This window comes from Eschrichtius robustus, chromosome 7 (genome assembly GCF_028021215.1).
Source record: "Eschrichtius robustus isolate mEscRob2 chromosome 7, mEscRob2.pri, whole genome shotgun sequence".
NCBI classification, from domain to species: domain Eukaryota; kingdom Metazoa; phylum Chordata; class Mammalia; order Artiodactyla; family Eschrichtiidae; genus Eschrichtius; species Eschrichtius robustus.
In genome coordinates, this window is record NC_090830.1 from 131,577,535 (window position 1) to 131,602,896 (window position 25,362).

General features: G+C 45.5%; 1 protein-coding gene across 5 annotated transcripts in view; it reads right to left on the reverse strand.

Moving 5' to 3' along the window:
• Nucleotides 1-25,362, reverse strand: part of CHST15 (carbohydrate sulfotransferase 15) — an 83,833-nt gene that overhangs the window by 28,447 nt on the left and 30,024 nt on the right. For all 5 annotated transcript variants that reach the window (XM_068548718.1, XM_068548719.1, XM_068548722.1 and 2 more), the window contains exons 2-4: nucleotides 4,173-5,221; nucleotides 3,125-3,464; nucleotides 1,070-1,216 (exon numbers count right to left, since the gene is read on the reverse strand). In XM_068548718.1, the coding sequence (XP_068404819.1) occupies nucleotides 1,070-1,216; nucleotides 3,125-3,464; nucleotides 4,173-4,718 (1,033 nt within the window). In that variant the 5' untranslated portion in view covers nucleotides 4,719-5,221. The remainder of the gene's footprint in view (nucleotides 1-1,069; nucleotides 1,217-3,124; nucleotides 3,465-4,172; nucleotides 5,222-25,362) is intronic.

The window sequence follows — 25,362 nt, forward strand, 5'->3', positions numbered from 1 at the left end:
TAGCTCTTTCCTAAGAACATGAGATTTTCCCAGAGGCATATGGTATGGGAGTCACAGTCAAATATTAATTAAGATTTGTAATTTGGGGTGTTAGAATTCAAGGCTGCAAGAAAATAGCTAGTAGCCAGTTCACACTGGGTGAGAGGGTGTGATCTCATCCAGCTCCTTGGACTTGATTTCTTTGAGTTCAAAATAAATAAATAAATTGGGGCTTAGGCATGTAAGCCTGTCCCCCTGGATATGGGAGTTAAGTAAAGATCCATCTTTCAAATGGTTGATTACAATTCCTTTTAGTCACTAATATAGTCACCGAATTTGGAGAATCAAAATATAACAGATTTAGGAGAATAAAAAAATAGATCACTGCCTCAGGTAATCAATTTAAGCAAAATATGTGATCCGATTTCTCCCTTTCGGAGGTGTAAGTGGATAAATGTCTTCTCCTAAGCTGAATCCAATAGAGAGAGTGAATAGATATGTTTTCTATAAAACACTCTTGTAAATTTTTAAAAAATGACTATTAATCAAACCACCTCATTTTGAATGTCTAAAGGCATTAGCTTGACAAGGCCTAAGCTTTTTCAACAGCAATTAGTCACCCACGATGCAATAGGGCGGCGTCTATTTCAGGAGAGGCCACCTCCGTCTTTGCAGGGTCCCAGCGGCCAGGGAGTACAAAAGCCACAAGAATTAAACTGACGACTCACTGGTTCATTTTACGTTCATGATCCCCCAACCAAACTTACTCAGGTGGGCGTATCATGAAAAGAAATCAAGCATGCAAGCTTAATTCAAGTGAAAGCAAAGAAATGGCAACTTTTTCAAAAAGCCAGTTCAGGTATGCTTGAGTCTCCACAGAACTAGACAGTCTACTAAACATTTGTGCTTTATTGAAGTTGCACGAGCACTATGAACATCTTACATGGGGGTGAGAGTGATGGCTAGCGGGGAAGCGCATGCTCAGCAGCTGCCGGCAGGCATCATGCAAATGCTCGCAGGTGCAGTGAAGCCCGGCCTGGCCCAGGGCAGAAGCAGGGGGGCCCTCGCGGGAGTTACACGGAAGCCATACCGATAATGATGCTATTCGTCTTGCTCTGTTCCTTCGCAGAGCTGGCCTGCAGTCCTTGATGAATCTGGTGTGCAGCCAGGTCAAAGAGGTCCAGATAATCTTCCACGGGATAGCGGTCCCGCAGACCATCTCTCAGGCGGACGATTCCTACAAGAACCAGGAAGCAGGAGTTAGGACAAAGCTGCCACGGCTGGGCTGATGGCTGCCGGGGAGTGACCACGGGGGGGTGTGGAAAAGTCCAAGGGCCCAGCTGCAGCAGCCAAGGCTCAGCCCAAGGAGCTGCAAGAGAGGGAGGGGCGTCTGTGAATGGGCCGTGATCTTTTAACCCACGTGCACTTCGAGGGGTGGAATGCACCACCATTAAGCTGCAAGGTAGCCACTGAAAGGCTGGCATGCCTGTTCAAGAACTATAATCGAGTCTACTTGGAGGGACAGAGAGTTTGGGGCTGGTTAACATGTGCACCAGGTGAGGCCCCCCAGGGGCGGGGCAGCAATGGTGTCAGGATCCACACACTGGATCAAAAGAAAAGGCAGCCCATCGGAGGGCCAGCATCCTTGGAAGCTCAGATGAGTCTTCTTCACCAGGTCCGACCAGCACCTTCCTGAGGTTCTATTCCATCAAGCAGTCTGTCCATCTGTCCAAACGATAAGGGGAATCGATGGTCCCCGGACGGACACCTGGGTTATTCTGGCATCAGCCACATGCAGCCTAAATTTTGCCCTTGCCTCAGAAGTGGGTACATTTCACTTGAAAATGTACTGACAACACACTGCCCTAAACCACAGCCACCAAGGTTAATGGAAAGTGGAGAGAGAGCATCCGGGGCAAAACAGCAAGAGGTTCAAGGTGACACTGGAGCTCAGAATCCAGAGGCCCACATGCCCCTGTGCCTCTCTCTCCTCTGCCAGTGGGAACCTGGTTTTCACGGGGGAAAATGGTGAGCTGTGTAGGGGAGGCCGCTCTTCAGACGAGTAGAGAAACCCTGGCTCCCACAGCTGCCCTTGCCAAGCACAAAAGACACATTTACGCTTCTGTTCACTCCAGGAGGAACATCAAAGGGATTAAGTCAAATGTTTGTCGGGAAACACATTAAGAGTTGGTCTCAACTTAGGCTGTACTAAGAAAAACTTTCAAAATTCCCTTCCAAGCAACCTAGGTCCTTTGCACAGAAACCACCCTCGAGGGCTTCCCGAACTTTGGCATTTGTCATCCCTTAGCTCCAGTGACCAAACGTCTCCTGGCAGAAGGGAAAAGGTTAAGGAGAGGAAACAGTGACCCAAGGGCAGACGGGTGGCTCCAGCAGAAAGCAGCCTGCATGCCAACCCCGTGGGAAAGGGGTGGGGTGCTGCGAGCAGGGTCTCCCAGAATTATCTCCCTGGGGCTTTCATTCTGACCCTGCGAAGCCGAAGGGTCAGGTCAGAGAAAAGAAGTCCGAAGCAGCTCAATGACAGGCTCAGGGCCCTGGGATGAACCAGCAGGAAGCGGAAACCCCGCTCATGCAGCCGTCTTTCTTTCTCCTGCCACCTCCGGGGGTGGGCGTGTGGGTGCCGGGCTCTATCAGGAACAGCACGGAGCTGGGAGCTGGATGGACAGCCCCCGACAGACGTCCACCCGGCCAGCACTCACCACTCCCGGGTGCTGCGTGTGCCCTTCCGAACAAGAAGAGCTGCTGATACTGCCCCCTTTCCCTCGCCCTACACACCGCCGGCGCTCCGTACATGCTCACCGGGTGGTCGGGAGCTGGGTGCTCGGTCCTGCTGGATGTCTCCCTGGGGATCCCTAAACCAGAGAATTGTCTGATCTCCGCATCTCGGCGTGTTTTCTCATCTCCCCGCCCTGCATCCCTCCTGCGGCCTCGCACAGCCCTGCTCGGGTCAGTCTCAGGGCTCCCACGCCAACCCTGACCGTGACCCCGAACCTGACGGTGACCCCTGATCCCGACCCCGACGTGCGCGTACGGAGCGACTGGATGAAGGCGGCAGATGCACCGGGCTTGGTGAGAGACCCCCACGTGCACCCTCGCCGCGGGGACCGGGGCCCGCGCTGGCACGCACCGAAGCGCTTCCGGGTCCACCAGTGCGGCTCCTTGATGGCGGAGAACTTCACTTCCGGGTGCAGCCGCAGGCGGTCGTAGAGGTCGGTGGTGCCGCACTTGGGCTGCCCGATGATGTAGAAGCGCGGCAGGCAGCGGAGGCGGAAGTGCTTGCCGTGCGCGTGCGACAGGTGGCCCCAGAAGGCCCTGCGCAGGGCGTCGAAGGTGGCGCGGAAGCGCTTGGAGTAGAGCACGTAGGAGTTGGTCAGGTAGGGGTCGGTGGTGTTCCTCCCCGTGAACTCCTCGTACCAACAGGGGCTCTTACTGTTGGGGAGGAATTTGTGCGGGATGACTGAAAACATCTGCAGTCAAAAAGACAAAAAGGGGGAGAGACGCACCGAGGGGAAAACATTAGCACAAGCACATTCTGTCCACAGTATGATCCTGTCCTGAGACTTATTACAGCGTTCACGTTGGAAGTATTATTGGATGATGACTAAATACTAAAACAAAGCAAAACTTGGTAAACAGCCAATGACATGCTTTTCCTTAACCCCAAATAAAAATAAAATTTGGAGAGAATGAAAATAAAAGTTCAATCAAAATCCATTCTACCATGATTTATCTTGCACACACACACACACACGCACACACACACACAGCAATCTAACTAAATTAAAGAGTTGGAACTTTTGACTATGTAGTTGGATATTTAAATGGCCGTTAGAGGCAAACACCGTGATTAGGACAGACTAGAAACAAGATGACGGTGATCTACAAAAGCAACTTTAACTGCCAGGGCCACATTTCAAGCAAAAAGTCCCGGAAAGGAATTTTTAGGAGGGGCGTCCTTCAACATTGCTTGCTGCGCCATTCAGTACAGAGTTCCCTTCTCTGGGCTAACAGCGTGGACACAGACCTCCCAGTGAACTCTCATCCATGAGGCTGTCAGATTATCATTGCTACACTTGAGAAATTTTTGGTCATCTTCTTCCCAAAGGTGGTGACAGGAAAGGAAGCAGCGATTTTTTTAAGAATCGGTCCACAGAGATAAGCACCAGGCTACTCACGTGCAATTCCTGCTTCTTGAGATCTTCCACGTCTGGGAGCTGTCTGGTTGTGAACTCAATCCTGGCTGCGATGCTGTCGATAATTAACTTAATGCTTGGATAGTCCTTCACGTACGAAATATTATTTACAGAGGGCTGGTGGCGATGCTCTTTTGTGTCACTCGGATTTTCACCGTCCATCAAGCTGGGATTGCTGGGGAGGGCTCCGTAATGGAAAGGCGATGAGATCAGAAGCTCTTGGTGGACCCCAGAAAGGATGTAAGAAGCCATCACCAGCGTCATTATTATCAATCCAAAAACGAGGCTGCATTGCTTCCCCTTCTTGAAGCGCAAAAACCCACTCCAGCTCTCATTCCCTTCAGCCCTCCCTTCGAGAACGGCAAGCAAGTTCATCTGCTTACCGTCCACGCGAAACACAATTTTGTTTTCTCCTTTGCACACGGGGCACTCCTGGCGACTGTGATGGGGGCCTCCTCGGCAGCTGACCTGCTGTGTGTGTGCTTCGTCGGGCAACAGCTGGATGCAGCAATTAATGCAGTGCCTCATCGTAATGCCCTTGGACTGCTGGCCCGCCGAGCCATGGGCGAGCCCCCAAGGAGTCCGGATGCCTGCAAGTCGTGCTGGAAAACTTCAAGGACGTCTCGTGATCACATAAGATGGTGGAAAGGCACGAGCAGCAGAAACAAATATAAAAATGGTCAGGCGCTAAAACACCAGAGAATGAGGAAGCGCGTTCTTTGGTTCGACTCCGAAAGACAACACGAATGATCTCCAATTGTCATGGTCTGTAAGAGCCACTGCAATCCTGGAAAAAGCCACAAGGTCGGGAGCAATTCTTCCTGTCCTTCAGGTTTTTCCCATGGCACCAAATGAAGTGGAGGAGTTCTCACTGGAGAACATGGGAACACCCAAGGGATTAGAAGAGCTCATGGCCTCAGTGACGGATGGATTGGCGCACCATCCACACAGAGTCCATGAAGATTTCTTCTTTTACAGCCTGTGTTCCTTTGAAATGTTTCCTCTTCAAAATCTTTAAGATGTCAGATTACCTAAACAACAAAGAAAAGAGGTTTTATTACATTATGTGATGACAGCAATAACCCTGGGACCATCTTCCAAGGAGAGACGTTCACGCTTCTTTTCCACTTCTCAATTTTAGCCAAGCCAGCTGGGTCACAAGCAAGTTACAGAAAACCATATAGGATAAAGGGAGAGGTTTCGGGTCTTTGGTGCTTGGCTTTGGAGTTCAGTCTCTGCCTCCAAATGTGGCCCCAACACCAGCGCCACCAGCAACATATTAAACACCTCCTACTTTGCACAGCCCACATATTCTGTAATGCCTTTGCCTTGACACATCTAAGTGACTGGATCCCCCTATCCCAGGACTTGCAGTCATTCTCAGATTCATGCATAGTCAGTGACTATGAATTTGAGGGATGAATTGAAATATCAGTGCTGTTAAGTCAACAAAAAATCCAAGAAGGAGGATGTTTAGGGTGGGAGCAGGCAGAGAAAATGGTTTTCACTCTCCCAGTAGCACCAATAGTCTCTTAACCTAGAGCTAACATTTATTACTAGTTTAGGATGCAAAAGGTAATGAAAATTTAGAAACACTGAAATGATTCTCTCCTTCAGTAGAATGTATCCTATTAAAAAAATTTTTTGACTTTAAGCAATTAAATCCAACGTGCAGTATTCCCCTGAGCAACAGAACACTTTAGACCCTAAAACAATTTTTCACTTTCATCATCCTGGGGAAAACATGATTCTTCAAAATCCATTCATAGACTCCTGCAGTTATAAAATGTATTGTTGCCCAAATGACACTTCTTTGTGGATGTTGTAAAAAGAGCAAAAAAGGAGACCTACTTAGTTTCCAGCAGTGGTAGAACAATGCTAACTAGCTAGCTATGTGACTTTGAGCCAGCCATGTAACCTCTCTGAGCTCTGGTTTCCTCACCCGTCAAATTTAGATAAAAAGTACCTCCCTTTCAAGTGTGTAACAAGTACTATATCAGCTAAGGCATGTGAAGACTTTGCATAATGCCTACACATACTTAGCACCCCATAAAAGGTAGATAACATGAATAATAATAGCATCATCAATGACTATTACTCTTATGTTTTTAATTGTCAATGAATGCCAAGAACATCTGAAGTGGAATCAAGGATGGGTGATCCCATCCCATTATTTTTCCTTAGCACCTGAGAATTACCCAAGGGTGGCAGACTCACCTCCAATTCTGCATACACACACCCCTCCAACAATCCTAGAGGAGGTGATATTAACTAACCCTGCGTTAAGCCCCCTCTCATATTGGCTGAAAGGCTGAACAATCAGAACTCACCAGCAGAAATATTCCCTTCCCTTGGACCGAAAGGCCCATGTTTTGTCAAAACACAATGACCAAGAAGTAGCCAAGCAGTTTCCTAAAATGTCTTCCACAAAATGTCCTGCGTGTTGTCCATAGGTCTTCAGTGCTTAAATTACCTGGAGAAAAGGTGAGATGGACCGAACTACACAGACTTCTTTAGAGTAGGACTTTTCACAGGAGAAGAATATAATACACAACGTTTCCAAAACATAATTGGCCAAAGAACTCTCACTACTGTCTCAAGTAAGCAGTTTGAGGAATGCCAGTGAGTAAAGGCTGAGATGCGGGTCAGAGCAGTTCTGAGAAGCGCAGAGAAGCAGGGGCTGTGGGAGGGTTCGGCCCCGGAACCAGGCCAGCACCTCGGGCTCCGCCACCCGCTCATCCCAGAGAGCAGTGGGAGGGACGTGTCGGGAACCTCAAGGCTCAAACCTCTGCCCCCAACTTGTTCAACCACCCCTGACCCATCACTGGGTACAAACAATTCTCCCCAACAGAAGAAACAACAGGGCAAGCTCCCCTGCTTGGAAACCCCCTCACTAGGCCAGGAAAACATTTTCCACATGCCAAAAACAAGGCCAAGTGGGGTTAAAATGAGGCCCCAACCAGCATCGCAGCGGGGAGCCAGTCACACCCTTCTGTCTCTCTGGCTACAGGAGGCCTAATTCAATTTTTTTCCAAACATGGTCTTTGAAGCCCCAAGACAAGAATGTACAAAATCTGGACCCAACAGGATGGGCAAAACATTCCTCGACAAGAACAAAGGTTTCCTTTGACAAGCAAAATAAACAAATAGACCTGAGTAGGCAGGGACGCTGACAGTCTCCACCTAAGAGGCCTGGGACGTGGTGAGCCAGAGGATTTGTCCCCTGGGCAGGCTGCACCCTCCAGCCAGACCTCCCACTCCACGTCTCACTTTTTAAATGTAAAACGGGGAGCAGAGAACTGGGGAGACAATTCCAGATGCCTTAAGGGCCTCAAAGAAACACTCTCCTATAATTCATTCATTCGTCCCTTCTGTGATTCACCAGATCCCTTCTGAAGGCAGATTGTGCACTGGGCACTGCCCGAGATGCAAGTCCAGGTGTGGAGGCCTGAAACCAGGATGTGATGGGGGGGTGTGATGTCATAAAAAATACGTATTTGGTCTTTGTCCCCAGTTCCTGGCGCAGAGCTTCTAAAACCCTTGGAACCCTTGGATAGGGGTGACAGGGACAGCACATTTTGTTATTCATAACAAGCCCCTTTCAGCCACTATTGCTGGGGCCCCCAGACAGCTTCAGGATGGGGCTGGTAGCCAGAAAGACCAAACTTTGATTAGAAGCTTGGAACTTTCAGCCCTGCCTCTCCAACCTCCAGGAAAGGGAGAAGGGCTGGAGATTGAGTTAATCACCAATGGCCAAAGATTTAATCACTCGTGCCTACACAGTGGAACCTCCATAAAACCCCCTAAATGACAGGATTCCGAGAGCTTTCTAGTTGGTGAGCCCATGGGAGTGCTGGGCGGGTGGTGCAGCCAGAGAGGGCATGGAAGGTCCAAGACCCTCCCCGCAGACTGCCCCGTGCATCTCCTCCATCTGGCTGTTCTTGTATCATCTCCTTTGTAATAGTCAGTAAGGCACTTTCCTGAGTTCTGTGCATCATTTTGGCAAATTGTGGAACCTGAGGAGGGGGCTGTGGGAACCTCTGAATTTGCAGCCAATTAGGACAGAAGTGTAGGTAAGCCTGGGGACCCAAGACTTGTGACTGGGGCCTGAAGTGGGGGCACTCTCAGAGGACTGAGCCCTTGACCCGTGAAGTCTGTGCTAATTCCAGGGAGTTACTGTAAGAATTCAACTGAATTGTAGGACACCCAGGTGGTGTCTGAAGAGTTGGAGATTTTATTGGTGGGAAAAAACCCCGGGAGTGCTCTCTTAGAGGAAAAAAATGTAAAACTATCTTACACTTACAAATTCCATCAAAACATATGGCCAGCGTATAGTATGTCAAATACTTGATTAAAAACAACAGCCAGGGCTTCCCTGGTGGCGCAGTGGTTGAGAATCCGCCTGCCAATGCAGGGGATGCGGGTTCGAGCCCTGGTCCGGGAAGATCCCACATTCCGCGGAGCAACTAAGCCCGTGAGCCACAACTACTGAGCCTGTGCTCTAGAGCCCGCGAGCCACAACTACTGAAGCCCACGCGCCTAGAGACCATGCTCCGCAACAAGAGAAGCCACTGCAATGAGAAGCCCGCGCTCCGCAGCAAGGACCCAACACAGCCAAGAATAAAAAATAAAAAAATAAATTTATTAAATAAATAAATAAAAATAAAAATAACAGCCATATAACCAGGTGAATACATTGCTGTGAGCCTTTGTAAGTGCAGGACCTGGAGCTTGGAGGCTTCCAGGCCACCCTTGTCAGCCTCGACGGCAACGGTGCAGGAGTGACCATGACAGGGAGGGCTTTTCTCCACCTGGAGTTTATATTCCACCAGGAGTTAGGGGCTGCAGGGCAACAGACAATAAAAAGTCACAAATGAATAACATCATCTCAGATGCTAATAAAGGGTAGGAAAAAAATACAAAGGGAGAAAACAAGGAAACCCTTGAACAGGAGCTCTCAAAGCCACACCAGGGCCGGATAATCCTTTGTTGTCAGGGGCTGTTCTGTACACTTAGGATGTTTAGCAGCATTCCTGGCCTCCAACCCCTGGGAGAGCTGATGCCTTAGAGGAAGTGGAGATAGAGTAGAGAGGATGGCCAGGGAAGACCTAATTCAGGAGGGGACCTCTGAATGATGAGAAGGAAGCCAGCTACGTGGAGATCAGGGAAGTAAAGACCCCATGAAGAAGAGAAGCTGGAGATCAAAGCCCATGGGGACCACCAGGAGAGCAGACCGCTGGGCTATGGGGCAGGTGTGGGCGGGGGAAACGGATGGGAGAAAAGGCAGGGACCAGACTCTGGAAGGCCTGGAAGGCTGGGTCAGGGCTAGGATTTGTCCAAACACAAAGAGTATTTGTATTTGTCCAAATACATAGATGCACACTATGTATGGTTTCAAAAAGATCTTTAAAATAATTATAACTATGAGCTAACATCACTCGGTGAAGAAAAATCAAATTCATGTGACTGGATTGAAAGGAAAATGGGTTGCTCCTTTTTTCCTGGATTGGCCTTTTCCATATGCCACAAATTATCCCAAGAACAGTCATTCCGAAACCTAACACTCAGGTTATTCTTTCTTAAGAAATAAGCAGTGGATATCACTGCACTTCACCTGTCTGGAATGTCCACATTTTGGTGCCAGTGGACTCAGATGAGACAGGACCCTTGGCGCTCCCATTCAGGTATTAAACCAGAGTTGGCAGGTATACATTTCAGTGAGATTGCTCCCCAGCCTGGGCTCAGTACGGTGCCCTGTGGATGCAGGCTGTAATTGTGGGAACCTAGTACCACTGTAAGAGATCACATAACTGGTCCCAAAATAGAAAGCATTCAATTACCCAGCCCTGGCTAGGATGGCCCCTATTAACCTATGCACCCCGAACATCATTAGCAAGCCGTTTATAACAAAACTGTAATCGAGAGACCCAGATATACCACTTCAGATTAAGTAATTGAACGCCCTCTCAGTGTAAGATCGATAAAGGGCATCCAATTTCACCCTAGGAAAAACTTATTAAATTATTGTAGCTCTAAGCTGATATGGCAGAAGAAAGATGTACAAAACTTCCAAAGAAATCTGGGTGAATTTAAATAAATAGCTTCATTTAGGTAGAACATTTACATCTGCCCTCTGGGAGTAGAGAGGAAAAAAATAGCTAATTACATTATTTTACTTTAATGTTTTAAAGAAAAAAAAATTGATGGGTCTCAATTAACCTTTACTAAAACACAAAGCCTTCTTCTGATTAGTATGTCTAACCACTGACATTTCTTTTTGGGCTATGCATATGGAAATAAGTTTTTTTCAAGGAATATTAATCAACAAGTGGCAAAAGGAACATCTTTCACATTTAGCTCAAAGATATTCTAAGTTTGTCACTGGGACTGAGACGAAAGCTAACAAGACTGGAGGGTTCTGGGACAAACAACAGATGATCAGCTTCAATCTCATACCTGGATTTTATGCCTTTGACCACATCACAGTCAGTGAACAAAATAAAGCTACATTCCTCAATTAACACTCATTGGCCGATAGCACAGTGGGAAGAATACAGTCAGCAGTCACGTGGGCCAGGATGCTCAAGTTGTGTCCACCCAGTGACTGCAGACAAGTCCCTTAAGTGATCTAGGCCTCTGTATTCTCAAAAGTCCTTGACGATAGTAACAGATCACATACAGCGCTGGAGCCTGGGTGCTCAAGCAGGGTTACCCGGCTTTGACGTTGAGCAAGTCACTAAACCTCTCTCCTCCCGTTTCCTTGGATGGAAACTGGGAATAATCTTAGGGTCTGTATCATAGCACTGCTGTGAGCATTACACGAAACAATTCATGTCAAGTGCGTAGAAGTGTCTGGTTCACAGTAAGTGCTAAATAAATGTTAGTTATTATTATATATAAGTAGTCCTGGCCCACAATAAGTATTGGATAAGTAGCAGTTTATTACTATTTATGGCAGATTGCATTTTGGTTCTAGTTTCTTATCCCTCCCTATATTCACCACCTTCACCACATAAATGACTTTGCAGTTCCTCCGATCAAAGGAGCGGAATACATTTCTCCAGCCTTTGGCTTGGCTTTGGAAACTGCTTTGGCCAGAAGAACGAGGCAGCAGTGATAGCAGGCCAGTCCCAAGCCCAGGCCGTAAGACGGGTCGAGTGTGTCCACCTACCCTCTGCACCTTTACCATCGCTGTGGGAAGAACATGGCGGCTTGGCCAGGAGGAGGATGAGAGACACGTGGACCAGAGCCGCCTGGCTGAGCCCAACCTGGAACAGCCACTACCCTACTGACCCCCAGCCAATCTCTACAGACATATGAGAAATAATAAATGGTTTATGTTTTAAGTCACCGAGTCTTGTTTTGTTATGTGATAAAAGTTAACCGAAGTCAGATCCCAGGGAGAGGACTGGGGTTGGCTGCATGAACACAGCCTGAAGGGGGCTAGTGCACCACAGCTAGCCGGGAGGGAGTCCAGGAAAAATTCTGGACCTGCCTAAGAGTCAAGAGACCATTGTTTTGGGTTGCACGAGGAGAGGGGATTCAGAGCACCGCCTAAATGAGCTCCAGAGACGGGCGTGAGCTGCGGCTATCAGTGTGGACCCCAGAGACGGGCATGAGACGCTAAGGCGGCTGCTGCCGCCACCAAGAAGCCTGTGTGTGAGCACAGGTCACTCTCCACACCTCCCTTCCCGGGAGCCTGTGCAGCCCGCCACCGCCAGGGTCCCGTGATCCAGGGACAACTTCCCCGGGAGAACGCACTGCGCGCCTTGGGCTGGTGCAACGTCACGACGCCTCTGCCGCCGCGGGCTCGCCCCGCCTCTTCCGTACCCCTCCCTCCCCCCGGCCTGAGTGAGCCAGAGCCCCCGAATCAGCTGCTCCTTTAACCCTGTCCTGTCTGAGCGGGAACAGACGCCCTCAGGCGACCTACATGCAGAGATGGGGCCAAATCCAAAGCTGAACCCCAGGAGCTGTGTGAACAAAGAAGAGAAAGGGAAATCTCTCCCAGCAGCCTCAGGAGCAGCGATTAAATCTCCACAATCAACTTGATGTACCCTGCATCTGTGGAATACCTGAATAGACAAAGAATCATCCCAAAATTGAGGCGGTGGACATTGGGAGCAACTGTAGACTTGGGGTTTACTTTCTGCGTCTAATTTGTTTCTGGTTTTATGTTTATCTTAGTTTAGTATTTAGAGTGTATTATCATTGGTAGATTTGTTTATCGATTTGGTTGCTCTCTTCCTTTTATATATATATATATATTTTTTTTCCTTTTCTCTTTTTGTGAGTGTGTATGTGTATGCTTCTTTGTGTGATTTTGTCTGTATAGCTTTGCTATAACCATTTGTCCTAGGGTTCTGTCTGTCCTTTTTTTAAAAAAAAAAATATAGTTTTTAGCACTTGTTATCATTGGTGGATTTGTTTTTTGGTTTGGTTGCTGTCTTCTTTCTTTCTTTTTCTTCTTTTATTACTTTCTAATTTTTTTATTTTTAATAATTTTTAAAATTTTTTATTTTAATAACTTTATTTTCTCTTCCTTCCTTCCTTCCCTTCTTTCTTTTTCTTCTCCCTTTTCTTCTGAGCCATGTGGCTGACAGGGTCTTGGTGCTCCAGCCAGGTGTCAGGCCTCTGCCTCTGACATGGGAGAGCCAAGTTCAGGACATTGGTCGACCAGAGACCTCCTGGCTCCACATAATATCAAATGGCGAAACCTCTCCCAGAGATCTCCATCTCAACGATAAGACCCAGCTCCACTCAATGACCAGCAAGCTACAGTGCTGGGCACCCCATGCCAAACAACTAGCAAGACAGGAACACAACCCCACCCATTAGCAGAGAGGCTGCCTAAAATCATAATGAGGTCACAGACACCCCAAAACACACCACCGGACGTAGTCCTGCCCACCAAAAAGACAAGATCCAGCCTCATCCACAGAACACAGGCACCAGTCCCCTCCACCAGGAAGCCTACATAACCCACTGAACCAACCTTACTCACTGGGGGCAGACACCAAAAACAATGGGAACTATGAACCTGCAGACTGCGAAAAGGAGACCCCAAACATAGTACGTTAAGCAAAATGAGAAGACAGAGAAACACACAGCAGATGAAGGAGCAAGATAAAAACCCACCAGACCAAGTAGATGAAGAGGAAATAGGCAGTCTACCTGAAAAAGAACTCAGAGTAATGATAGTAAAGATGATCCAAAATCTTGGAAATAGAATGGAGAATATACAAGAAACGTTTAACACGGACCTAGAAGAACTAAAGAGCAAACAAACAATGAACAACACAATAAATGAAATTAAAAATTCTCTAGGAGGAATCAATAGCAGAATAACTGAGGCAGAAGAAAGGATAAGTGACCTGGAAGATAAAACAGTGGAAATAACAACCTCAGAGCAGAATAAAGAAAAAAGAATGAAAAGAATTGAGGACAGTCTCAGAGACCACTGGGACAACATTAAACACACCAACATTCGAATTATACGGGTCCCAGAAGAAGAAGAGAAAAAAAAAAGGGACTGAGAAAATATTTGAAGAGCTTATAGTTGAAAACTTCCCTAATCCCTAATATGGGAAAGGAAATAGTCAATAAAGTCCAGGAAGTGCAGAGTCCCATACAGGATAAATCCAAGGAGAAACAAGCCAAGACACATATTAATCAAATGATTAAAAATTAAATACAAAGAAAAAATATTAAAAGCAGCAAGGGAACAACAACAAATAACATACAAGGGAATCCCCATAAGGTTAACAGCTGATCTTTCAACAGAAACTCTGCAAGCCAGAAGGGAGTGGCAGGACATATTTAAAGTGATGAAAGGGAAAAACCTATAACCAAGATTACTCTACCCAGCAAGGATCTCATGCAGATTCGATGGAGAAATTAAAACCTTTACAGACAAGCAAAAGCTAAGAGAATTCAGCACCACCAAACCAGCTTTACAACAAATGCTAAAGGAACTTCTCTAGGCAGGAAACACAAGAGAAGGAAAAGACCTACAATAACAAACACAAAACAATTCAGAAAATGGTAATAGGAAATACATATCGATAACTACCTTAAATGTAAATGGATTAAATGCTCCAACCAAAAGACATACACTGGCTGAATGGATACAAAAACAAGACCCATATATATGCTGTCTACAAGAGACCCACTTCAGACCTAGGGACACATACAGACTGAAAGCGAGGGGATGGAAAAAGATATTCCATGCAAATGGAAATCAAAAGAAAGCTGGAGTAGCAATTCTCATATAAGACAAAATAGACTTTAAAATAAAGACTATTAAAAGAGACAAAGAAGGACACTACATAATGATCAAGGGATCGATCCAAGAAGAAGATATAACAATTGTAAATATTTATGCACCCAACATAGGAGCACCTCAATACATAAGGCAAATACTAACAGCCATAAAAGGGGAAATCGACAGTAACACAATCATAGTAGGGGATTTTAACACCCCGCTTTCACCAATGGACAGGTCATCCAAAATGAAAATAAATAAGGAAACACAGACTTTAAATGATACATCAAACAAGATGGACTTAATTGATATTTATAGGACATTCCATCCAAAAACAACAGAATACATTTTCTTCTCAAGTACTCATGGAACATTCTCCAGGATAGACCATATCTTGGGTCACAAATCAAGCCTTGGTAAATTTAAGAAAATTGAAGTCATATCAAGTATCTTTTCCAACCACAGTGCTATGAGACTAGATATCAATTACTGGAAAAAATGTAGAAAATACAAACACATGGAGGCTAAACAATATGCTACTAAATAACCGAGAGATCACTGAAGAAATCAAAGAGGAAATCAAAAAATAACTAAAAACAAATGACTATGAAAAAGCAATGACCCAAAACCTATGGGATGCAGCAAAAGCAGTTCTAAGAGGGAAGTTTATAGCAATACAATCCTACCTCAAGAAACAAGACATATGCCAAATAAACAACCTAACCTTACACCTAAAGCAATTAGAGAAAGAAGAACAAAAAAACCCCAAAGTTAGCAGAAGGAAAGAAATCATAAAGATCAGATCAGAAATAAATGAAAAAGAAATGAAGGCAACAGTAGCAAAGATCAATAAAACTAAAAGCTGGTTCTTTGAGAACATAAACAAAATTGATAAACCATTAGCCAGACTCATCAAGAAAAAAAGGGAGAAGACTCAAATCAACAGAATTAGAAATGAAACAGGAGAAGTAACAGCTGACACTGAAAAAATTTAAAGGATCATGAGAGATTACTACAAGCAACTATATACCAATAAAATAGAAAAGCACAACTTTCCAAGAATGGACCAGGAAGAAATAGAAAATATAAACAGACCAATCACAAGCACTGAAATTAAAACTGTGATTTAAAATCTTCCAACAAACAAAAGCCCAGGATGGCTTCACAGGTGAATTCTATCAAACATTTAGTGAAGAGCTAACACCTATCCTTCTCAAACTCTTCCCAAATATAGCAGAGGGAGGAATACTCCCAAACTCATTCTACGAGGCCATCATCACCCTGATACCAAAACCAGACAAAGATGTCACAAAGAAAGAAAACTACAGGCCAGTATCACTGATGAATGCAGATGCAAAAATCCTCAACAAAATACTAGCAAACAGAATCCAACAGCACATTAAAAGGATCATACACCATGATCAAGTGGGGTTTATCCCAGGAATGCAAGGATTCTTCAATATATGCAAATCAATCAATGTGATACACCATATTAACAAATAGAAGGAGAAAAACCATATAGTCATCTCAATAGATGCAGAAAAAGCTTTCAACAAAATTCAACACCCATTTATGATTAAAAAAACTCTCCAGAAAGCAGACACAGAGGGAACTTACCTCAACATAATAAAGGCCATATATGACAAACCCACAGCCAACATCGTTCTCAATGGTGAAAAACTGAAACCATTTCCTCTAAGATCAGGAACAAGACAAGGTTGCCCACTCTCGCCACTATTATTCAACATAGCTTGGGAAGTTTTAGCCACAGCAATCAGAGAAGAAAAAGAAATAAAAGGAATCCAAATTGGAAAAGAAGAAGTAAAGCTGTCACTCTTTGCAGATGACATGATACTATACATAGAGAATCCTAAAGATGCCACCAGAAAACTACTAGAGGTAATCAATGAATTTGGTAAAGTAGCATACAAAATTAATGCACAGAAATCTCTTGCATTCCTATACACAACAACGAAAAATCTGAAAGAGAAATTAAGGAAACACTCCCATTTACCATTGCAACAAAAAGAATAAAATACCTAGGAATAAACCTACCTAAGGAGACAAAAGACCTGTACACAGAAAACTATAAGACACTGATGAAAGAAATTAAAGTTGATACAAACAGATGGAGAGATATACCATGTTCTTGGAATTGAAGAATCAACACTGTGAGAATGACTCTACTACCCAAAGCAATCTACAGATTCAGTGCAATCCCTATCAAACTACCAATGGCATTTTTCACAGAACTAGAACAAAAAATTTCACAGTTTGTATGGAAAAACAAAAGACCCCGAATAGCCAAAGCAATCTTGAGAAAAAAAAACAAACAGAGCTAGAGGAATTAGGCTCCCTGACTTCAGACTATACTACAAAGCTACAGTAATCAAGACAGCATGGTACTGGCACAAAAACAGAAATATGGGTCAATGGAACAGGATAGAAAGTCCAAGATAAGCCCACGCACATATGGTCACCTCATCTTTGATAAAGGAGGTGAGAATATACAATGGAGAAAAGATAGCCTCTTCAATAAGTGGTGCTGGGAAAACCGGACAGCTACATGTAAAAGAATGAAATTAGAACACTCCCTAACACCATACACAAAAATAAACTCAAAATGGATTCGAGACCTAAATGTAAGGCCAGACACTATAAAACTCTTAGAGGAAAACATAGGCAGAACACTCTATGACATAAATCACAGCAAGATCCTTTTTGGCCCACCTCCTAGAGAAATGGAAATAAAAACGAAAATAAACAAATGGGACCTAATGAAACTTAAAAGCTTTTGCACAGCAAAGGAAACCATAAACAAGACGAAAAGACAACCCTCAGAATGGGAGAAAATATTTGCAAATGAAGCAACTGACAAAGGATTAATCTCTAAAATATACAAGCAGCTCATGCAGCTCAATATCAAAAAAACAAACAACCCAATCCAAAAATGGGCAGAAGACCTAAATAGACATTTCTCCAAAGAAGATATACAGATTGCCAACAAACACATGAAAGGATGCTCAACATCACTAATCATTAGAGAAATGCAAATCTAAACTACAATGAGGTATCACCTCACACCAGTCAGAATGGCCATCATCAAAAAATCTACAAACAACAAATGCTGGAGAGGGTGTGGAGAAAAGGGAACCCTCTTGCACTGTTGGTGGGAATGTAAATTGATACAGCCACTATGGAGAACAGTATGGACGTTCCTTAAAAAACTAAAAATAAAACTACCATACGACCCAGCAATCCCACTACTGGGTATATACCCTGAGAAAACCATAATTCAAAAAGAGTCATGTACCACAATGTTCACTGCAGCTCTAATTACAATAGCCAGGACATGGAAGCAACCTAAGTGTCCATCGACAGATGAATGGGTAAAGAAGATGTGGCACATATATGCAATGGAAAATTACTCCGCCATAAAAAGAAATGAAATTGAGTTATTTGTAGTGAGGTGGATGGACCCAGAGTCTGTCATACGGCGTGAGGTAAGTCAGAAAGAGAAAAACAAATACCATATGCTAACGCATATATATATGGAATCTAAAAAAAAAAAAGGTTCTAACGGACCTAGGGGCAGGACAGAAATAAAGACACAGATGTAGAGAATGGACTTGAGGACATGGGGAGGAGGAAAGATAAGCTGGGACAAAGTGAGAGAGTGGCATGGACTTATATATACTACCAAATGTAAACTAGATAGCTAGTGGGAAGCAGCCGCATAGCACAGGGAGATCAGCTCGGTGCTTTGTGACCACCTAGAGGGGAGGGATAGGGAGGGTGGGAGGGAGACGCAAGAGGGAGGAGATATGGGGACATATGTATACGTATAGCTGATTCACTTTGTTATAAAGCAGAAAGTAACACACCATTGTAAAGCAATTATACTCCAATAAAGATGTTTAAAAAAAAAACCTCATTAAAAAAAAAGAAAAATGTGTAGGGAGATTTGGTTAATCTTTAAGATGTTACTGGATAATGTAGGACTCATAGTGGGTGGTTATTTTCTGTTCCTATTAAGGGAAGAACAAGTGTAAATAAGCTTTATTATCAACCAAAACGATTAAATTTAAAAGAATCTCTTAACTCAAAAAAAAAAAAAAAAGTTAACTGATACACTCTTCTACAGGTTACAAACAATAGATGTTACTAAATTAAGCTGGTATAATTATAAGTTTAAGAGTTCCAAAAGTGTCTTTATCTGAGTAAAGTGAGCAATTCAGGTCAAAGCAATTCATCCAAAGACCCAGTGAATCAACTGAATCAATGCTGTGGCCTTGAAGAATGCTTTGGCTTACACCAGAAGCAGATATGCCAAAATAATCCTGGAAACGCAGATGGCAGCTGTTCCCAAATCAAGACAAAACTACCCAAATGTCACACATCAGGTTATTTTCTGGCAAAATGTGTACTTACAAGAACCACAGCTGTCATGTTTTAGTTATCAGATGACTGAGCACATTTTCCCCAGTCCCTGATGAAGAACCTTCCTCCCTGCCTATTTTTAGACTCACTATAATTTCCTCCTTGCTCCTCTCCTTGAGCAAGCCCTTCCTGCATCCTGTACTCATGGTTTCCTTGCCAGATTTCGTCTTTCCTGATGACTAAGACACCTTCTCCGTGCTTTGTCTAAGAGAGGGATTCTCAAACTGTGGCCTGCGGGATCTTCCTGGCTCACTCAAAATGTGTGTCACACAAAACACAGGCAGTTTTTTAAAGTTATTTTTAAAGCATACTTGACTCGACATTAAGTTCATCATCAACATTTTATTTGTTAGTAATGACCACTTCACATGCTTTACAGTCTAGAAAACACATTCTAAACTATTATTTCGTTACATAAAATATATCTTTAAGAAACAGGCATTTTCTCTGAGACCAAATCTCCACAAATATGCAGCCAGCTCCTCCTCTGCATCTGGCCTAGGGAACCAAATGATTTGCAACTTGGTAGAAAGTTGGGATGTAGCAAAAAATATTCTCTGAGCAGTCAAAACAAAGCCTTACAGGAGTCAGACTGCCAAAGGACGCAGGCAGACTTGCATTTCAATCCGACTCAAGTCTGTGCCAGCTTTATGATCTCAGGTAACTAACTTCACCATTCCGTGACTTTACTTCCTCATCTGTAAAATGGGAATAAAACTATCTCCTCCCAGCATGGATGTGAAGAGGAAATGAGATAATATACAGAAAATGCTTAACCTGGCATCTAGCACACACCAAGCCACAATAAATGATATGTATTCTTTGTATTATTATAGGAGAGGCCCTCAGACCTTCATTCCAGGCTACCTGCTTTCACTGTATATATAGTTCTAGCATAGATGTCTGATTTTCCTGTCTGCAACTAATCTGAAGTAATGAGTGAGAAGAGGCAGGTGGCAGCTACAGGCAGGCACACAGATGCAGGAATAACAGCCCAGTTTTATAGTAGAAACAAGATGTTGAAAAGCAGAGCTGACTGGGATCATTCAGGTGCCTCAATAACCAGGGTGCAGAGCCCTGGAGAGCCTGGGACAGCTGTGGGTGTACCCTGGGAAAAGCTTACCCCCCTCACAGTGATCACCTGTCTCCTACAAGGCAGCGAGCCACGGGGTGTGGCCCCTGAGCTGAGACTCCCAAGCGTGGTCCCCATCCAGACCTGACATTCACCTGGCTGGTAACCCTGGACAAGTCACTGCATCTCTGAGCCTGTACCTTGTATGTAAAATATGGAGTCAGGACTACCTCTTTCAGCCCTAACACTCCTGAGTGGATGATTTGCAATTAACTCCTCCCTAATAAAAACCCAGTATCATCATCTGTTATGTCTTCGGGCTGCTAAGAAGCCAACAATTTTGCAGCAAGCCCTGAAAAGCTGCTGCAGTACTTGCCTTACGCTAGGCAAAAAAGCTGGACAATTAACTCCCAAACACACAGTGTTCTCTCCTTATTAGTAGCCCACACCGGTGAGCACACGTTTATCGAGCACCCACGGTGTGCAGGGCACTGTGTTTGTTGAGGCTACAAATATGAAAAATGCACAGCCCAGGTCCTCTGTAACATCCCATCTAACTCCAGAACAAAGGCTCCAGAAAAAAGCCCACACTCAGAATCAGAGATCCCCTTTCAAGGGCAGCCCCAAAGCCCACCAGCCCCTGAGCACCTGCAGAGCTGGGAAACCAGCGCTGGTTCAAAATGTACCCTCACAATGGGGCCGCCTCATTGACCCACGGGATATCCGACAGCTGAAGGCGGGAGGGCAAATGGGATCTTTTTAATATCCTCTGGGATGGCTCACTCTCCCATAGGGTAACCTGCTCCGGCACCCTCGTGCAACTGTCAGAGGTACGGACGACACCCAGCCAGTGCCCCAGTCTCTCTAAAATGCACAGAACCACCAGCGGCAGGGTGAACAAGAGGCTGCCGCTATGTTCACTTTGCACGGTCACCCAGCAATTTCAATGGGCACGAGATTCTAAAGGTCTTTGTGACACAACTGACAATTTTCTTTTTCTGAAAGCAAATGGGAGGAGGAACTATTTCTAACCACTCATTTTATTATTTCCAGTAGTAACTGTAATGTAAATTGGTGCTGGATTTAGGTACTTGATTTTCCACTCAAGCCTGTATACCTACGGCGGTGGTTTTCCATTAGAGTAGAACCTACTTGAGACAAGCTTACCAGGTTGCTGTGAAACCCGCCCACCTACATGGCTCTCGGCAAGAAAGCAAGGACAGTCCTATAACGTAAAGCATGTCAAGGAAGCAATGTGCAGTCTGTTTGAAGACATTTGAAATTAGAAATGAAATATCACTCTCTGTGCAGATGAGGATGTATACTTCGAAACATGGGCCCAGTTTAGGGTTTTAAGTGACTCCAGGGATGGTGAAAAGAGTAGGTGACAAATGTTGATCCAGCCCCTGCCACGCACAGAGCACCACGCGAGGTCCTTTCTTTATGGCAACCCTCTGAGGTCAGCACTGCGACCCCCAAGTTAAATGCAGGAAACTGAGGCACCACAGGGTTAAACACATCCCCGGAACCCCATGGCCAGCCAGTGGCAGAACCAAAATCCAACCACAGGTCTGTTTGGCTGCAAAGCCTATGATCTTTCCCCATACCACACCATTATGTAAGATGGCAGCTCCGGGAGAAACCTGCTCAGAACTCGAGGCTCAAAGAGCAGCAAGGTCAGCTTTCACCCAGCCCACCGGCCACCCCGTCTCCCAGGCAAGGAGGTGTGGCTGGAGTTGGGGACTGTCCAATGGGACTGTCAGCTCTACAAGGACAGGGTCAGTGGTGCTCAACCTGAAATCAAATCAGTGCAGGTACTAGATTTCCTTGTACATCAACCATGCCTAGCCCGGGGGCGGGTGCTCCCTGAATAGTTCTTAAATTAATGAGTGAAGGAGCAAACTCTCGGCAGAAATCCAGGACAGGGCTCTTGCCACTTAGTGACAACAATAAAAGTGACAGGAGCTACATTTATTGAAGGCCTTCTGGTGTCCAGACACCAGGCTGGGATTTATATGGATAATCCTGTCTGTACTTCATGATAACCTAAAGGAAAGCACAATGAGTACTCCCATTTTACGGATGAATTTAATGCTATACATCTCCTCCCCGCCCCCCCCACCATGACTCAGAGTATAGGACAGAGAGCGGGCCTGGGAATCAAAAGGCCTGGGTGGACCACCTGCCACACCTACTAACCAGCCACGTGACCATAAGCAAACCCCAGCACCACTTAGACCCTCATCCTCTTTTTCTCAAAGTACGACACATCATCACAGAGCCCAGTGATCTCAGGAGCCCAGGTATCTGATAAATTCTCTTATTATTCTTTTTGCACGCTTTCAAGGATTCAAACGTCTGCAACAAAAAACCTTAACTACTGGGGGGGAAAAGTCACACATTTTCAGACTAGTGTGTCCTTTTGGCTCTTGTGCAACTAGACCACAAAGATGAGAGGTAGATTCTAGCTGCCTTCCAACAATTCTTCCTTAACAAATAGGAAAATGAATGAAAGGAGAAGTGGATCCAAGTATAATGCAGAGACTAAGTATTAGGGCCAAAAGGAGCAAGGGGCTCTGTCCTGCCTCACTTGGGTGCCCAGAACCCTCTCACCTGCTTTGATGTGACTTCAGGAAGAGTGAAAAGGCTGCCAAACATCAGAAGGTGACCAATCCAAATGTCCTTCAGGACAGGCAGAGGAGAGAGGTCTTGCCCAGACACAGAGCTCATTGTTCAAAACCAACTGCGAATGATGATTTTGCAGCTGTACGGCGGACCGACAACGAATACATTAGAGGCGGCACAATTGAATGCGGAGCAGCTGCATACTCCCCACCAGATGGCCTTGCTGATCGGAATAGTTTTAAACATTGTTTTATTTCCAAAGATAAGCAAAGTAAGAATCTGGTTAACCCTTGAACAAGAAGAACCGCCTGAAAACACTTCTTTGGAATTTATGTCTTTTGGATGGAAAAAGTGAGCCATCTGACTGAATTGCAGTGTCCCCTGGAGGGTTTTAGAACAAGGTGAGGGTAAAATGGGATTTCTCCAGCACATCCACTGTCTACCCACAGACAGGTCTAGCTCTTACGAGGTGTGGCAAAAGGCAAGGACAGCAACTCCAGCACCGACACCAGCTTGGGTGTGTAGACCCCAGGGTTGTGGGGAGGTGTGTGCCAGTCCCCCAGGGCTGTGCAGAGGTACTCCAGGAGCTGCAGGAAGCTACAAGACAGTTTGAAGCTTCCACATTTAAAATATTTAAGCATTTGAAACATTGTTTTTAAATTAAGTTATACTCAGATACATAACTAAGTGATACAAAATCTGCACAATGTTGCAGTTTGCTTCCGTGTCTGCAAGCTGCTTGCGGGCAGCCTAGGGCACTCCAGTGAGAACTTATTATCTTCTGCCTTCAGGGTCTCCTGGAGGTGAGTTTGAGAAGCACTGATATAGGGCCGGGGTGGGGGGCGGGGGGCAGAGAACTAACAAGACCGGAACACTTGGTTCCACGGCAGGCACTATGCTGCCTCTCATCTATCCCGACTTTGAGGCGATGCTAAAAGTAGATACAATTGCTCCATTTTGCAGGTAAGAAAACCGAGGCTCTGGGCAGCGAAGTGGCTTGTCCTAAATCACACAGCAAGTAAGTGGCAGATCTGGATTTAAACACAAGCTGAGGGACTTCCCTGGTGGCACAGTGGTTGAGAATCTGCCTGCCAATGCAGGGGACACGGGTTCGAGCCCTGGTCTGGGAAGATCCCACATGCCGCAGAGCAACTAAGCCTGTGCGCCACAACTACTGAGCCTGCGCGCCTAGAGCCCGTGCTCCGCAACAAGAGAAGCTACCACAATGAGAAGCCCACGCACTGCAAGGAAGAGTAGCCCCCGCTGCCGCAACTAGAGAAAGCCGACGCGCAGCAACAAAGACCCAACACAGCCATAAATAAATAAATAAATAAATAAATTTAGAAAAAAAACACAAGCTGAAGCCCAAACTGCCCCTCCCCACAGGAAGGGTGGGACCCACATGCACATTACAGTTTCCAATCACCTTGCTTCCAACTTTACTTACATAGTGTATTACTTTTATAACCACGAAAATGAGAAAGATGAAACAATGATAATAAATGCTGACAAACAGGAGTGGCAAATAGAAAATGGGCTGGTCGGTGCTTTGTGACCAACTAGAGGGGTGGGATAGGGAGGGTGGGAGGGAGACGCAGGAGGAAGGGGATATGGGGATATATGTATATGTATAGCTGATTCACTTTGTTATACCGCAGAAACTAACACAACAATGTAAAGCAATTATACTCCAATAACGATGTTAAAAAAAAAAAAAAAAGAAAGCTTAAGAAAAGCAAATGGGCTGGGCCAAGCTCTCCAGGACACAAGTTCCCATCTCCTAACCTCAGTTTCCTCGTCTGTTGACAATGGGTGCACTCTTGCCTCTCTCTGCAGATCAGGTGGCACAAGGGATGGCAATGAGGCTGCAGGGCTATACGAGGCAAGGTGTCGTGGCACGGAAGGGGTCTACGCAAACTGCCAAATGGGAAGTTACATCCAAGCCCCACTTTATCCCCTCACTTCTCCAGTTATCTCTGCATTAATATCCGCCCCCCCCACCAGATATACTATAATGCTCGACTGTTGTAAAAAGAAATCCAGTTCCCATTGAGCTAAGAATGACATGCCTGGGAGTGAGTCCAGGAGGGACATCTCCCTTGCCCTCTCTGCCACAGCCATGGAGATCCCGGAGCCGACCACAGAATTCCCCAGAGTGGGCATCCATGTTTATAAACATGCACATAGCACCAAGGGACAACACGCAAAAAGGACAGTGGGAGCCTAGACGACAATTTCTCATGACTGACTGTTTGCTGAGGCCAAATGAGCCTCTAACTCTTTTGACACAGGATCCTGCTTCACACGGCTACACAGGGTGGGAATGGGCACGTTGCCCCCGTGGAAAGAGAAGCGTGGTGGTGGGGACCAAAGATGAAAGTCCATACCCCAGAAGTATGTGAACACACACACACACACACACACACACAAACACACACCCGCCCATCTGGTTGCTGTGTGCCCTTGTGCAGACCGCGTTACACTTCTGTGCCTCAGTTTGCTCATCTGTCGAATGGAGACAATGGTGCTACCTACCGCCAGGGAGCTGCGTGCAAAATGCCTCTACGGTGCTGCCAACACCGACCCCCAACCCTAAACTCCATAAACAGCAACCAAACCACCACCACCTCCCCCATTTCTCTTCCTTCTATCCCTCCCATCTCTGCAGACAGGATCTCAGCCCCGCAGTACGGACTCTCACCCGGGGTACAAAGACCCAGCCAAGCCTGGATGCAAAATAGGAAGAAGGAAAGTTGCAAAGGCTGTGTGTCAGC